This window comes from Tigriopus californicus, chromosome 5 (genome assembly GCF_007210705.1).
Source record: "Tigriopus californicus strain San Diego chromosome 5, Tcal_SD_v2.1, whole genome shotgun sequence".
Classification (NCBI taxonomy): domain Eukaryota; kingdom Metazoa; phylum Arthropoda; class Copepoda; order Harpacticoida; family Harpacticidae; genus Tigriopus; species Tigriopus californicus.
Window position 1 is genome coordinate 11,326,744 of NC_081444.1, and position 16,455 is coordinate 11,343,198.

A 16,455-nucleotide genomic window follows, 5' to 3' on the forward strand; every position below is an offset into this window, starting at 1 on the left:
AGCATTGACCCTAAATCCTGGTTTGGGACAAAACTCATGAATGCTTTTGAAAACGTACAATATCAGATACCTTTCGTACCTTCTCTGAGTACTGTACAATCCCAACCTTTTTTGATTTTTTTTAAAGAACGAGGCTATCTGATAATAAAATGACTGCTTATCTACTCTTGCCGACTTAGAAAGAAACTAAGATGGAGTACCAACGAACGACCTTGAGCCATCAAAGTCCCTAAAAGTGAAACCAATTGCCAATCTCACATCCACACTGAGAAGAAATCTGCAAGTTCTGGGATGATCTTCGAGAAACATTCCCAATGCGGCAATTTCTGATGTCATAGTAGTACAATTTAGGCCCAAAGTTTCTTCGAAGTAAGGTTCCTGTCTCCTCCTCCACTGACTTTTTTTTCCTTGGGCGAGTGTTGTTCCGTTGTTCCAGTGAGCTTCGTTTTTTTCCTTACCACGCTTGATTTTGGATCATGCCAAGCACCGCTGCATAGACTTCTGCGCTGGCTGAGGGTCCTTTTGGTGGCGAGGACACAAACCAGCGAGCTGAGGTCGTGGGATAAAGGCCTATTCATCCCACTACTAGCCGAACATCCTCCCTTGGTCGCAACTGAGACACCAAAGGAAAGAGGGAAAGAGGGAAAGAGAGAGAGAGAGAGAGAGAGAGAGAGAGAGAGAGAGTAAGTGAGAGAGGACTCGCCTGCCTGAAAGTGGGAGTGAACCACTCCATACGAATTCAGCTCGCTACTACGTTATCTCCTTGGCGACTTGGCCGACACTGCACATTCGACTTGTATCCACATCATCCCCACTTGGCGTTTGCGAGATCTAGCAAAGTCAACCGGGACCTTCGTTGGGTGCTCGCACCCCGTATTCACGGAGTGACCGAAAGATCCAGGCCAGCACGCGGTGACGTGAACAACATTTCTCTCTGTCTCCCGTTCTCGTGTTCTCTTTCTCTCTCTGTCTCATGAAAAGAGGTGTAACGCTTTGCTCCAGTCATCACAACGGGACCCGCGAAGGCACTTGTATTATTTATGAAGTGACAACAGAGGCTTGTACACACATACACGCATCAAGAATTATATTGATTGAACTGAACCCCTTTGAAAACAGGCTTTTAGTAGTTTCATGGTGTCAAGTGAAGTGTCCCAACGTCATGATGGATCAAGAAGTTTATGCAGCTCAATGCCTTATGGCTATGTCCTATTCCAAGAGATCCCGGAAGCCTACGCATCCGATGGAGACTCAACATCACGGGCCTCAAGGCCATAGGCCAATGTCACCAGCACCATTGGTAGTGCCCCTTAACGTGGAACCGACGGTGTTGCCAACAACAGCCATTGGGCCCTTGGACTTGAGGGTATCCCAATCTAAGACAATCCCCCTCCCCCTTCTCCCTCCCCCTCCCCCTCATGACAAAGTAGTGGCAGTTTCGCGAGTCGTCAGCCAGGCCGAGCCCAAGGATCCTGGACACACTCTCCCATGCTTGATGAGCCTTGACAAGCCAGAGCGGCCCAATCTATTTATGATCGCCCGTATTCTCGCCGATCTGAATCGTGTTCAACAAGAACCTGTTCCGCATACACCCACCTTTGAAAGTTCAACGTGTAATCAGGTCAATCCCGGAAAGAAAGCTAAAATTTCTATGGCCTCCACGCCTTCCCGATCAACGCCTTTGGGATTATGCAGCACCTCGAAACCACTTGCCAGTGCTCCAGCTGCACCTCCTCGGCTGCACCCTGCCTTGACAATCACGCCCATTTGCGTCCCACCTTCTGTGCAATCACCCAAATTTCTCTCCAAACTGGGCCAAGAGACAAATCATGGTCAAAGTTAACCTCTTTTCTTGGGCGACAATGCCTCCGGAATGAGTGCTAGTGTTGTTTCATCCACCCCGACAGTTCTCACCACCATCACAACTACAGCATCGTCATCATCATCATCTCACACGCCCCCTTCACCAAGGGTGGCCACACCCTTGACTAGCACTTCGGGAGCTCGTCAGAAAACCCATCGATGTCCACACGTTGGTTGCTCAAAGGTTTATGGAAAGTCATCGCATCTCAAAGCTCATCAACGGACTCATACAGGTAAAGATAGGTAGCTTTCAAGTTTTAGCAATAGAGCGGAAAGCTAAACAGCATGATATTCGACAAGTATCTTGAACATTATGAAAGAACTATTTTGTGATATGTCTGCTCGCATTACTGTTTGAGAACAACCCAAACTGGCTTTATTTTGCCTACTTGGCATTCTGATTTTTTTTTTATAAAACGAATAGCTCTAGTCAGAATCAGAATCACAAACATATTGTTTCATTTCCAACGCTTCCGTCATTCTACTCTCGGTTTTAAAGTTTATTCGGAATAGTTTCAATCTCGATTCCAATTATATGAGAATATCTACCCATCTTACATTCGTATAATATCCCATGCTCAGGCGGATCCTAAGCACAACCGAACCCAAACTGTATTATGCTTTTGGCCAATCAAGATTTGCTCTGGGGACTTTGTAAACTTGAACAACTTGAGTCTCTGAGTGTCCATGATGTCTGGAAGACACTGCATACATGCTGCCATGCACATACATTGATGGTTGCTGGTTGGACAGGCCGTTCACACCAAAGGGTGTGGATCGCCCTCTCCGTTCGCCCTGTCTTCTTCCCGGTTTCAACGTTGGAGAAAGAGGCGTCCCACCACCACACGCCATTCACATTTGTATCTCCTTGACTCGAGAAGTCAAGACCAGTAGTGAGTGTGATGCATTGAGCCTACTGACCGAGCAAGGGTGTGTTCAGAGGGGGAATTCACAACTCCACCAAGCAGGCCTAAGAAACTGGAGCTCTGGTCAAAATGGGATTTTCTCCTCTCATCTTAACTCAGCCACTCACTTCACCTCTGGTATCACCCATAACGACGGCTGATCCCAAGTGTGACTCTTCCAGGCCCAATCTGGGCCCTTCAGTTCGAGCAGAAAACCAAAAGCCCTAGCGAGACTTGAGTGCAATTGGCATGGGCCTGACGTGGTGAAGGCTTCAAAACAAAACAAAGAGACTGGAAATCCTGCTTGAATAACAACAACAACAACAACACAAGTTGTACGATCGGACGGACGGACGAACGGACGGACGGACGTGGGGTCGTCTACGCATCAACGCTCTCGGACTCGCCCTTTGCTCGAAGATCGCCGCAGCATCCATTCCTCTCCACGTCTGATCTGTGGATACGACGTTTGCAGTACGTAGGGTAGGGTATGCCTTCTGCCTGCCCCTGAATCGAGTTTCTCAACGTGTCTTCTTTGAAGTTCGAACCGAACCCAGTAACACGGGCGGTGGACTGTATTTTTACCCGGACTAACCGGCGGGTGAATGAGGATTGTAGGTATAAAGAGAATGATGATGCCTCGTTTTCGATTTTAATCGTCGGTCGCCTTCTTAAAGGTACAGAAGCCAACCAACTCCTCCAATCATGCGCCTAGGTGAATTAGTTGAAAGCAACCAATGAGTAGTGCACTAGTGCATGCATGTACCGTACGTACTAGGTAGGTAGGTAGGTAGGTAGGTAGGTAGGTAGGTAGGTAGGTAGGTAGGTAGGTGGAGCGTCTGTAAATACGGACGTACGTATATACTTGATTTCTTTGGTGTCAAAGGAAGATCGACAAAGGAAAGGGCAGGAGGGAGGGGAAACTGGTCGGTCTTGGTTGGATTCGGCGCCTGATCTTGGCAAATTCAATCCGGGTAGCAACGAGAAGAAGACGGAAAAGACGAAGAAGGCGAGGGAAAGGAGTGGGAAAGTACGTTTCATCCGCCCCTCCATCAAAGACTAACATGAGGATGATGCCATTGGTAACAGGATTCCAGTTTAGAAATCACCTGACGTCTGTCTATCCGGCACTAGCACCACTGACACACACGTACAACCAGCCTAAACCAAGTGGCCTGAGCAAGGGTCTCACACGTACGTGTACGTACATGGTAAGATGACAACATGAAAGACAGGCCTAAGCTTGAGAAATGAGTGAGGTTCGCGAGTCGCCACACACCCATACACACACACACACACACACACACACACACTTGTATATTATGTTCATGAGATGGGAGGCAACATGCAGGCCACGAAAGATATAGACGGGCCAGAGGAGGTGGCCGAAGACGAGGAGAAGGACGAGAAGGACGAGAGGGAGACGTCGATGGGCACACATCCCTGTGTTTGGCTGGGGCTATCTATCAGCTCGCCTTGGCTGACCCAATTCGTATGCGTTTCAGGTGGGTGTGTCAGCTCACCACTGTTGGGCAGGATGGCATGGATGGTGCACTAGTTCACGACGGAATGAACCTAGGAAAACCGTCTGGAGGAGTGAAATGATTCTTTGTCCACCAGTGAATAGGAGAACACTACGCGCATTTAAAGGGCGTGCTAGAATGGGCGAGTCACAGGTGGCCAAGTCAGACGAAGGAGCGTTCAAGGGCTCCAAAGAGTAAGAAAACGACATTTTTTCAAATGGATGAATGCACACGATCGAGATATTTTTGCTCATGTTTTCCATCAGGGTCTTTAAAACTGGAAACTTAGGGAAGATTGGTCTAAAATAACGCCTGGATCGCCCAACGTAAGCGAGACAAAAGGCATGACCGAAGTCATCATTTAACAAATGCAGAGTTCATGGTTAAATCTTCAACGAGAATCATTTAAAAAAGTCTGAAAAACACCCACCTAATTGGCCACTGAATAACGCAGGTCTAACACGAATGTATTGCAGTGAGAAATCACGGGTCCTCACACTCCAACCCAAGATTGAGGGTGGAAAAATTATGTACCCCTGGCAATGATTTTGCTTATTGTGAGGATGCATCTATTGCAAACACTGATCAATGCAATAGTCTGCTTACCAACATTTTTGGAAAAATCTTCCGCTTGGGACTGAGCTAAATATAATCAGAAAAATTTCGGCGCTGCGCATTTTGAGAGACTGAAACGAATTAAGTAAGCCCTATGTTTAAATGGTGGCAAATCAATCCGTTGGCGTGAATGATTGGAAAGGTCTTGTCCGTGTTCTGTCAGCATTGGCTAGTAAGGAGTGACTCGTTCGTTATGTTGATGGATGAGCTTGATTAGTGTTCTTTCCAAATGACGTTCCTTGTTCCTTGTTCCTTGTTGTGGAGCTCGGGGAGTCTGTTTTCTTGACGACGTGAGCTCGATGTGATGCTAATTTTTAAGGGTAAACCCCAGATCTTGATGCGGTTGACGCTAAACAGACTCAACTAGATCAACAGTCTGATTGCCTTCCTCGTGTCTACCAGTGACCCCAATGGGAGTTCTGTGATCAAAGATATGGAACAACATAGGACAGAAGCGCACACAAATCCCAGTGGAGACAAACCAAGTTCAATACAGGCCGCATATTTTCAAACGTACGAACTGGCTTGAATGCCAATTTCTTTTGCCGCATGTCTGTACGTATGCATGCAAGCCACGAAGCCAGCAAGCCAGCAGTCAGGGCGAGTGATCAGTTCTAAAGCCTAGTTCACTTTTTTGCTTCGTCAAAGTGTCACTCGTTCCGCCCGTCAAAAGCGAACTTCAATCGGTCTGTTTTCTAAAGAGAAACATGACGAGTGTCGGGAAGTATCAGTATCAGCAGTAGTATTGGTGGCTAAACATTTAATTGCGGCGTTAGTTCAAGATTGGTTAAAGACCTTTTCGTGAAGAGCGAGTATTGAAAGCAAAGTCAAATACTCAATAGTAAACAACTTCATTTGCAAGAAATGCATCCTTCTATATGTTGGTTCTTGACCAGGGCTCGGAAGAAAATGTTGAAATAATGACCTCAAAATATGGCTTAGGACAAACAAGCGCTGAGGACAATGCCTACAAGTGGCCAGAGGAGAATCAATCAGCATGGTTATAGTGCGGAATTTTAGCAGGGGTTCTTCTGTTTTGACTTTTCAACCTAAGGGATTTTTGGATAGAAATAGTGGATCTTAAAAATTGAGATTTTTACTGACTCTGTTAACGCTTCAACTTTTTTCCGAGCCCTTTTAATGACCCTGGCACCGTCGTTCGTATGTTGCAAACACAGCTCCGTCAGCAAAAAAAGTCCGCCCAAAGAGGTCGACTTCGGCCAAGTGGACATTTAAAATAATGACGCCCGTCAGTCTAAAAAACCAAACTAATTTTCCAAGCGCGATGACCGTTTGACACCGTTTGACGTTTTGGCTGCGAATTGTCAGTCTCTGACGACACTATTCTCTTGGACAGCTCACACGTTCTCATCATCGAATATCGCCTTTAATACGAGTCCAAAACCCTTGATCCAGAGGCGTTGAATGGATTATCATTTTCTTTCACCTTCTACGAGACTGTTCCCAGACATTGTGAGCAACTTGATGTACCTACGCGTAATTGGACCAGTAGTTAAGTACATCAGGTTTTGGAAAGCTAATGTACCTTATTTTCAAGAAGGCCAGAAGGTACATGATTAGCATATGGACTGAGGTGGACAAGGGACGTTCCTTCAGCTTTGTCTGTTCGAGCTAGCATGGGGAGGATGGACAATTGCTCTTCATTGAAATGCGACATTTTGTAGCTAGGTGAGCTTGTGAAGGAGAGCACGTGGAGAGAGAAACCGTGCCCCTCTCAACATAGTGAATTTGAGGGAAAACTGGGATTAACTTTTGGACTTTGATGACCGCGGCGTAATGTACATTACATTTGTACAGTAGGGAAACACAGTCCACTTCACTGAGATTGGTATAAGTTTGGAAGATTGGTATTTCATGATACTTTTGAACATTTTAACGAGAAGGATGTTCCCAATTTCATCACAGAGATTGTAGAATTTGGTTCTTCTGATTTGATAATTGGGAAAGAGACATTGAACGCAGAAATGCATTACAAGGCCCAAATTACATGCCCGGTGAAAACGATGAAGAAGAGCATTTTTTGTGTCAGAGAGGGGAGAACGGATCTTGGTGGGTTTGAGTTGTGGAGTCTTTGAAGCGTTCCCAATGTCCCCCATCAATCGTGCTAGCTAGTCAGCAAAAAACAGCTCTCTTCTTTGCATTTGTCCCAAAAGAGATGCCTATTCATTCCATTATTTAGACATCAGGGTCTCATACAGCTTCAACCTAGCAATGATACCGCTCCCCACACTTGTCTTTATGTATTGGGTGACCTATGTGCTCCCAGGTTCGAAAGGTCCCGCCCAGGAGCATTCTAATATGTATATGCGTACATATAAGTAAGTACATATGTGTGTATGTAGGTACGTATATTTTGCGAACCTTCCGACAAAACCTAAAGAGACTCTGCTGAACCCGCGACGACATGAAGGATCGTGCTCAAGAAGTCTTCTTTGTGACTTTTCTTAGAGTGGAATGGGCGGAGAGTGTGGAGAGATTGAACTCTTGTTTTCGGGTAATTGTGCCCAGACTGCCCACAAGTAAGAGCTGGACTACTTCTGCTTACGGGTTGTGCACAGCATCCACACACAGTGTGTACGTATGTACATATGTACGTACGTACGTACGTACGTATGACCCACTGTCCGGGTTGTGTGCTTGCATGCAAGGATGGCAACGGACTTGTGGTAGCTTCGACGTATCAATTGGCCTTTGAATCGTACGGCGGACGTACAAACATGGTGCATACGATACTGTGGAGGGGGAGGAAATCCCTGACAGACTTGAAGTTCGGACTGGCCTTGCGTTTGCGTGGAGCTCGGCGGGGTTTCTTTCTTTCATTCAGCCAAGAGGTCAGATTCCGGTGGCCGGTGGACGAAGGCAAATGAACAAGTTTCTGTTTAGATTCAGAGGGCAAGAGGGCCGAGTCGAGAGCAAACGAGGAAGCAAACATTCCTGAGCTTTGACTCTCTGAACCGAGTGCATGCTTGAACATGCTTGAGCTGCACTCGACGATTCGCTCATGGGTCCTCAAGAAGGATCGACAATGACAAACCCACCCATCTACCTTCCTACTCACCTCGGATTAGATTCCAGCCACTTTCCATGGACGATGGAGAACTTCAGGGTACCTTGAACTCATTACCAGTTCAAAAATACCTGCGGCGGAGGAGAGATGGATTTGTTTGCGAGAGACAATTGTTCAATATTTGACCCTCATAGGTTGGCAATCTGTCTGTCAGATATTCTTGAACAATGAGGGTGAGCCAGTTTGAGGATAATTGCGATAAAGTAATTGCTGTGACTTTGGCAACAATGTACACTTTGTGTGATCCACGGCTCTGACAAACTCTCTTGATCTAGTACGGAGAGCTCGTGTTGGCCATAGGTAGTATTTTATAGGTTTTAAAAGGGAAGTACCAAGGCACAAGCTTTTCCCGTTTCATTATGAAGCTCAGAAATTTCAAGAAAATGTATCAGATTTTCCTCGTACAACGATTCTAAAGCCCAATGGATGGGTGAGGCAATAGGAAACGTTAAATCAAGTCTTATTCGGCATTGTTCTTCCCAACCAATGGTTCTACGCAAGGTAGTTTGAGCTTGAGTTGCTGTTGATGGATAATTTCAAGTAGCACTTTTAAAGTTTGTTAGCACATCACATACCAAATGACATCAGGTGAGACGTAAAAAGAGTACGTATTGCTTGGGGGTGAGATACAAGGGTGACTGACTGACATGATGAGAAAGTAGTAGCAAAATTAAGCAAGTTGTTCAGAACAATTTCACTAGGCTGAAGGACCACATGCACTCTGTCTATGCATGGACATGAAATATGACCTATAAGACATATCAAACTCCACGTGGCGCTCCTACTTCTCTCGAAGAACACGTAGTGGCTCGATATAAAAGGTAGGAGATAGATAAGTCCATTATCGAGAATTTCAAATGCCTAACTCAAATATTGATCTGGAATCCACTTTCCGCCTGTCTCTCTTTCTCTCTCGGTCTCCTACTCCTACATTATTGTCTCTTTCTCTCTTCCCCTTTTCTGTCACGTTTTTACAAACTTGCTTTTTTGCTCTGCCTTTTCTTTCGTACCGTGCGGTATTCTTGTGAATAACTAAAACATAATATGTTGCAACTACAAGTAGAGCTTTTCCCCTGAACCTTCATGTCTAGTCATAGTTACTAAATTCAAATTCACTGTATTTCTCATTATGTCAATACATCCCATAATCTGGCCTGAATAAAAGAAAGGCTGCGCTTTTCGTTCTTAATCTGTCATTCTGCTTGTTGAGTGAGCAAGTTAACGAATTGCCGAATTGCCAAATAATTTAGCAGAAACTGAAAACACATTGACGAACACCTATTAGTTTCTGAACGCCGATTCCTTGCACATGCACATATAGGGTAGGGTTGAAAGAAGGAGCCCTTCACTAATGTTGACCTTGACTAATTGCCATATTTGTCAAGCCAGAAAAAAACAGAAGTGAATTCAATTTCTGGGTCATTCTGGACCATTGAAATGTACCCACCGTGAGCGCTCGATTCATCTTCTCATTCAGATCACTAAGAAACATTAACAGATTTGGTAACTTCTCGATATTATCTCGACGACAAAACAAGGCTGACCAGAGAAGCCTCAGTTTTCTTCCATATCTCAACTTTAATTTTATCACTGCCCCGTGGAAATGAATTGTAGTGACTTAACCGTGTTAATCTGAGAAACTCTTGTTTAGTCGAGCTAGCTTATCGAAGAGGTAATCTCGTTCGAGTTGACAAACCCCGCGTGATTCCGTCCGATATACAGTTTTACTAGATTTTCAGTAAGAAAAATTTCTTTGTTGAAAGATAAGTGGAAAAATAATACCAAACAGACGCGATGCCTGTCAAATGGAAGGAGGAATTATAATAGAGCCTTGGACCTCAGGGTAAACAATAATTTCAATTTTCTTGGACCTCGATGCCGTCCAAGGTTGGGTACACTGACATATATACACTTCTAATCACTAAAAGTTGAGTTGTATGTAGTTCTGGGTTGCGTGTGTGTTGCTTCGGATTGCCATTCATGCTCTTGGAATTTAGTTTGTGTGAAAATCCAACGTTCAAACCGTCTGGTCATGCCCACAAGATCGGATAAAGAATGTGGGCCAATAAGTGATAACATCACTTCGATTGTCAAATATCTAAATGACTTCTTCTTTGGTGTTCAAGTAAGGTATTTGGTAAGAAAAAATGGGAAGTTGTTCTGGCCTCTTTACTCCAATTTCATGTAATTTAAGACATATTTCTGAAGCTTCATCAAAGCCACTGACAAGAAATGTGATTGAGTTCAAAAGTAGAACAACAAAATGGCTTGGGCAAGTGCTCTTTAATTAACCTGACTTCTTGATCTTGAGGGTAAATTTTGCCGGATAATACAACCAAAGAGTCAGGGCAGCTTTCAGACCTGCGGACGAAATTTGAATTTCTAGCAAGCTTCAACGTAATGGTCGTTTGGTGAATTGTCTACGTATTTTGCCAGAACTTAGCTTTTCGGCCCTGAAAATAGAAGTGGCCGACCTTTCCAGACTAGCGCGTACCGTCAAAGGTAAGAAAACCACTTAATCGAGCGTAAACAAGAGTGCTTGATGCGTGTGTGCGTCGTGCTTTCTCATTCATAAGTGTCTTGTTCACCAATGGCCAATGACGCCATCACCAACCATCCAATAATGAATGGCCAGAGCAAGCAGTCACCGGAAATTGAAGAAGCCCCCCTTCCCCCCCCCCNCCCCCACCTCCCCTAACATTCAGTATTCAGTTCAGTGGTTCAGTGAGAGGCGGTCCATTGGACACCCAACACAAAATAGCATATTGTACGTACAACACCCACATCGGTCTCTCTTCTTTCTCTTGTTTATGTACCAAGTTATGGTATTCCAATTTCATCAAGTCTGGCACTTTACGCGGGTCGTCTTTTCAATTCCCCATTCAAGTGACACTTTTTGTACAACACAATACAATACAGGGGTGGGCTTATCACCTTTTCAGTAAAAGTGAAGCGATGATGACAGTTTTCTAGTCAAGGTTTGAGAACTAAAAACATGATGAGGAGGGTATTAAAATCCATAGCCAAAAATGGGGCCAGCGAATTGCTATACCAAGAAGAATACTTGGTAAGCTAACATTTCAAAGTAATACAATGACTTAAGATCAGGGAGTAACAAATTGCCACTGCAAAAGGCTGCAAAAATATGCCTTCTCGAAGTCTTGAAATTCCTTCTTTTTTGGTTTGATTTTTCACGAGCTTTTCTAATTGCTACAGGGAATGTAACCCCCATTACTATTAAAATGAAAGGTTATAATTCGTCTAGTTATTACCGTTCAATCTTTATATGATATTTGGTCTACCAACGAATTTGAGTTGACAGACCGAGCTAGTCCTTGAATGCAGGATTGATCTGGAATGCTATCTAAAAAATTGTCCAAGTCTGACTTGAAAGATGCTACGGGATCAACAAGGCCTACGTATTCCCTACGAATATTAGAGGGAAGCAAATTAAACAATGAAGGAGCCCGGATTGCTGGACTTTTTCCTGGTAAAATGTTTCATCAATTACCATAGCTTGGCGTAGTTGGTTAAACATTGTTGCTTCCCTCAACTACTCGTTGGGAATACAAAGGCCTTGTTGATCCGGTAGCATCTTTCAACGAGTAGTTGAGGGAAGCAACAATGTTCAACCAACTACGCCAAGCTATGGTCATTGATGACACATTTTACCAGGAAAAGGTCCCAGCACATGGACTGTTTCAAATGCAAAACGTTGACTTTGAGAAAATGTGGGCAAAAAGGCAAAAAAACCTGAATATCAACGATTGCCCCAAAAGGTGAACATCATCAAAATAAGTATTTGATAAGTACTAGTTGTTAGGAAAGCCTCAATTAAGATGACAAAAACGAGTCTGTAATGATCTGATGGGCATGATCGGCAATGATTTTGGCTTTAGGTTGATCTTATTAGGCCAACTGTTTCCCATTTTGCGATAAGTGACAACTTGGTCTAGATCTGAGCATAATATGTGGTTATGTTGTGTAAGTGGGCGGCATTCTGTTGCGTAAGCCCTCGAAATATTGTTGTTTGAAGCCACAATTAACCTCAGCCGAAGGTCAGAGGGAGAATAATCAACAAAGGAAATGATTATCTGTCGGCCATTGACAGAAGAATGATGCTAACGCCGCTCGTCTGTCAGTAGCTCTATTGATTTGAAAAAGATGGTCAAGCCTTTCTTTTTTCACCCAGCTCTGGTCGCACAAAGAGGCCAGCTCGGATCACGGAGGAAGGAAGCTGGATACTATTGAAAAGTCGCAATCATTTTGTTGCGCAATGCATTTCCAATGACATCGATTTGCTGAATGTTCATAAAACAAAGTGCACCTCGTGGTGCTAGTTACTCGTACGAGTAAATACCAATGTCACCACCTAAATACATGTCCACTCCCCAATGTCTGTCTGCTGAGCCTTGAGATATTTATCGGATCCGACCCCAGAAGGGTACATGCAACTCAGACTACAACAACTAGCACCACTACGATCTGTCATTGAAATACTATCTGGAACTTGTGTTTGTGAGTGTGTGTCAAAAGTGGGAAAACGACATCACCTGAGAACGAGCGAGTGCACGAATGAAATGGAGTGAGACCTGGGGCGCAAACTGACAGATATGGGACTCCCAAGGGAGATTTACACCTGGAACGAACGAATTGTTGGTCAATACTACATTCTTGAGTAGGTGAAAGGCAGCCAGTGAGGCAGGATGCACATTAATTCCAATGCATATCCACCTGAATCGACCTGAGAGGCCAATGGATTAGCAAGGAGTTGCGCGATTTTCAGGATTCCATGGATTCGGTTTGTTGGTGTAGCACTCAAGGACGCCAAGGTTCGCTTCCAAAAGCCGCGAGGATGAGCTTACTGGTTGATGAATTGGCGGCCTGAGAATTAACTAAAGATGAATTCTGAAATCCTTTAGCTTTCCCGCAGTTTTGGACGCGAGTCTACACGAGATTTGTACGACAGATTTGCAAGCTGCGCTCCAATGACTTTTTGAACAGTCTCTGTAGGTAATGGCGATGAACTTTAGATTATTCCGACGAGGCTGTAGGTGATGACAAAGTGTCCAAGGTGTCCAAAGCTCGAGTAGTCCTGGTGGAGCATCGCTTCCCCGGAGTTCGGGAATAAAAAGAGTTGTTGGCAATGGGGCAGAAAGGGGAGAGGAATCTTGGGTATTTGGACTTTCGGACTTTTGCACTGAGCAAGTGTCCAAGGTAAATGCATAACAATATTTCGGCTAAAACGTCACATCAAGGTATGAGTTGAACCCTGAAGTCGTCGGTTTCATTTTCGCCGGTATTCCGGGTTGGAGAGTGTCAAGCCAGCCAAGCTTGACGGGCATGGTTTCATTTGTGCATTCCCGTGCATTGCCTCCTTAAATACGCGAGTATGCAATACGTACGTAAATGTGGTCCACGAGGACAACAAGTCCACAACGGCGATACAAGAAATGAGGACAGCTCTGACCTCGGCAAGTCAAAGATGATGTGATGATGACCCACTCGATAAGCTTGAGTCTATAAATCTACATACATACTCGTCGACCTCCAGGGGATTGTCAATACTCATATTCCGATTCTACCTAATGTATGTGACTAAAATATTCCCAGACCAATAATGAAGAACATGCCTCCTGTCTTCTTCGACTCTCTACTAGAAGATGGCTAGCCTAACTTTTATGGGCTTGTGATTTTTTCTAACCCAAACCATCGGATGGATTATGGTGTGAGCCCGATTGGATAATCCCAATTTTGAATTAGCTGAGGGCCCTGAATTTCCCCTCCTTTTAGCCAGCCCTTATGGTCTTGTTGTACTGGACAAAGCACACATTTTGATGGACCTCGAGCAAGGCCGCAGAGGTATTGTCAAAGGCGGTGAAACATCATGAAATATGCCTGAATTCCAGTGGGAGGTTTGAAAGGCGTCAAAGACGGAGAGAAAAGGCCTCCAATTATCAAAGGATATAACGAACTCTGTGTTGTTTGCCACGCTCTAGTTCTCATGAAGCACCCGCTTCTGGACCTTCTCGCACTGCATAGAGGTAAATGTTCATATCTCGTTCTAGCTTCCTTTCCTTCTGTCAAGGCGCTCCTTCTACGTACATAGAACATGCATGCTATGAAATGAAATCTTGTAGAACGGACTTTGACTTGAATGTGTCGAATGCATGTTGTGTCAAACCAGGATGTCAGTAGTGCACCTATGTCCGACAGGGATGTTTGAGGTGATCCTCAGGCTGTGCTCATTGAATCGTCATTCATTAGTATGCACCTAACTAGCGATGGAGAAACTGCCTGAAGAGCCCCAAGTTTTAATTGCGTCTTTGGAACTTCCAGTCCACTGGCTTTCTCGTTTTCTCGTTTTCTCGTTTTCTCGTTCCCCCTTACTAATCATGAGTTAGAACGCATACATTATTCAGCTGAAACTTGTCAGAACGAATAGCGGAAGACAATAATTTCTAAGTTGAGAACTAGCAAGCCAATAATGGACAACCTCGCCCAAAACTCAAACGAGGTGTCCGGTACTTCTGAGTATTACGAAAGCATTCTCCGTTTTGAGGATTCTGTACGATGACAATGGTCCATCAAAACCGTAAAAACAGTGACTCGTCACAACCTCATGCCACTCACTTGTATTGGCACACAGGTACAAATCAATATACGTACACTAATCTAAAAAAATCTAGTCATCAGTGTCAAGCGTGAGAGAAAGTCAGTCAGTCACCCAAGGCCACTCAACTATTTTCCTGAATTCTGGTTTCCATTCCAGGTGAAAGACCGTTCCCTTGTCATTGGTCCACGTGTGGCAAGCGATTCGCCCGATCCGATGAATTGGCTAGACACATCCGGACGCATACGGGTGAAAAGAACTTTGGCTGCCCAGTATGCGGGAAGAAGTTTATGCGCTCAGATCATCTCAGGTTGGAACTTGGTTACATATGAGTTCTTCGAGTTTTGCTCCTTGCTTGAGGTACTGAGTACGGTGAATGAGTGACCTTTGATTTTCATGTTTCAGCAAACACGCCAAGCGCCATCCCAATTTCAACCCAAATGTCTTACGCCAACGACGGCCTCCGTCCTCGGGCTCCAGTATCTCCAACCTGCTGCTGGCCAATGGCCTGATCTCCGATCCCGCGAACGAAAACCTCAGCCTCACTCCAACAGCGGAGCAGTCCAAACCCCCAATATTTGGAGCCATCATGGACCGACTTCAACTGGGCAGCGATCGTGCCTTCCTGGGAGAATCGGATGCCAATAACAATAACCACAGTCATCATCGCATGCCGGCGAAAAATCCGTCTGAAATCAGCCCGGGAGAGAACCACATGATCATTGATGAAGACGAAGAGGAGGAAGAGGAAATAGGAGAGGAGGAGGAGGAGGAGGAGCAGGAAGAAGAGGTGGATCATCCCCACCAACATCAAATTCACATTTCCCACCATCGCCACCGCCACAGCCACAGTCATGGCCATATCCATCATCATCCTCGTCATCATCATCATCGTCATCATGGTTTACTCACTCAGATCACCCATCCGTCCCCTCGTTGCCATCGGAACAAAGCGGACTCAGTGAATTCCAGCGATGGTTCCTCGTCGTCGGAAAACCTGAATTCCGATAAGATGTCGGACTCCGTTCCTTCGCCATAAATTTTAGCCACAACACGTATTCGATGATGACTGTACGTAGTGTTCTAGCCCATTCTCCTAGTTCTAGAGTGTGATCCTCATGTTGTTCGACACACCCATCAGGGATTCATCTATTGAATTTGGTTGAAAAGGGGGACCAATATAACATCTGGTGAATGATCAGTCGTGGTTAGTACCTAAATGTAGTATCTCATTACATGGACGACTGTAGTTTTATCCCATGAAGAGTAGTGAACTTTGGTGGGGAACTCAATGGCAGATTTATTCTTCTAAGAACTACTAAGCTCTTCATCTTTTTTAAAGACAAAGAGGGTTTGATCAAGCTTAAAAACATTTGCCTAGAGTTTAGTGTATCCCTTCCCATAAAGCTATAACTTGGTACCTCTCGAGTCCCAATTCGTTATACGTTGAAATTTTAGAAATAATTTGGTGTTATCCAAAGTGCAAAGAAAGTCTAACGTTTCTCACACCTTAAGGGCCCTTTCAGTACCCAAATGTGAATTATAAGTATTGTTTTCGTTGTACGAAAACTGATATATCATGCGAAGAAAATATATCATATCACATTGTTTGTGTGTCTATTCTTTCAAAAGCTCACTCTTCTATAGAGAACTTGTACCCCCTCCTCAGCAACGAATCATGAAATTGTTCAATATTTATTTTAAATGTTTTGTCATTTTGGTACATTTCTCAACATTCAGGTGTTTTTTTCCCAAACGTTCCCAAAATTAAGGGTTTTGGTTTCCAATAAGCCTAAAATTAGACATTTTTCTGTCACAATTTTGTACCAAAGAACATCAACAATGTAA

At 44.4% G+C, this 16,455-nt stretch overlaps 1 protein-coding gene across 1 annotated transcript; it reads left to right on the forward strand.

Moving 5' to 3' along the window:
- The first annotated feature begins 1,873 nt into the window (after positions 1-1,873).
- LOC131880617 (pair-rule protein odd-paired-like) lies at positions 1,874-16,215 on the forward strand. The gene is made up of 3 exons (XM_059227291.1): positions 1,874-2,096; positions 14,767-14,917; positions 15,013-16,215. The coding sequence occupies exons 1-3, from the start codon at positions 1,874-1,876 to the stop codon at positions 15,644-15,646; spliced, it is 1,008 nt and encodes a 335-aa protein (XP_059083274.1). The 3' UTR covers positions 15,647-16,215.
- Positions 16,216-16,455: the final 240 nt, after the last annotated feature.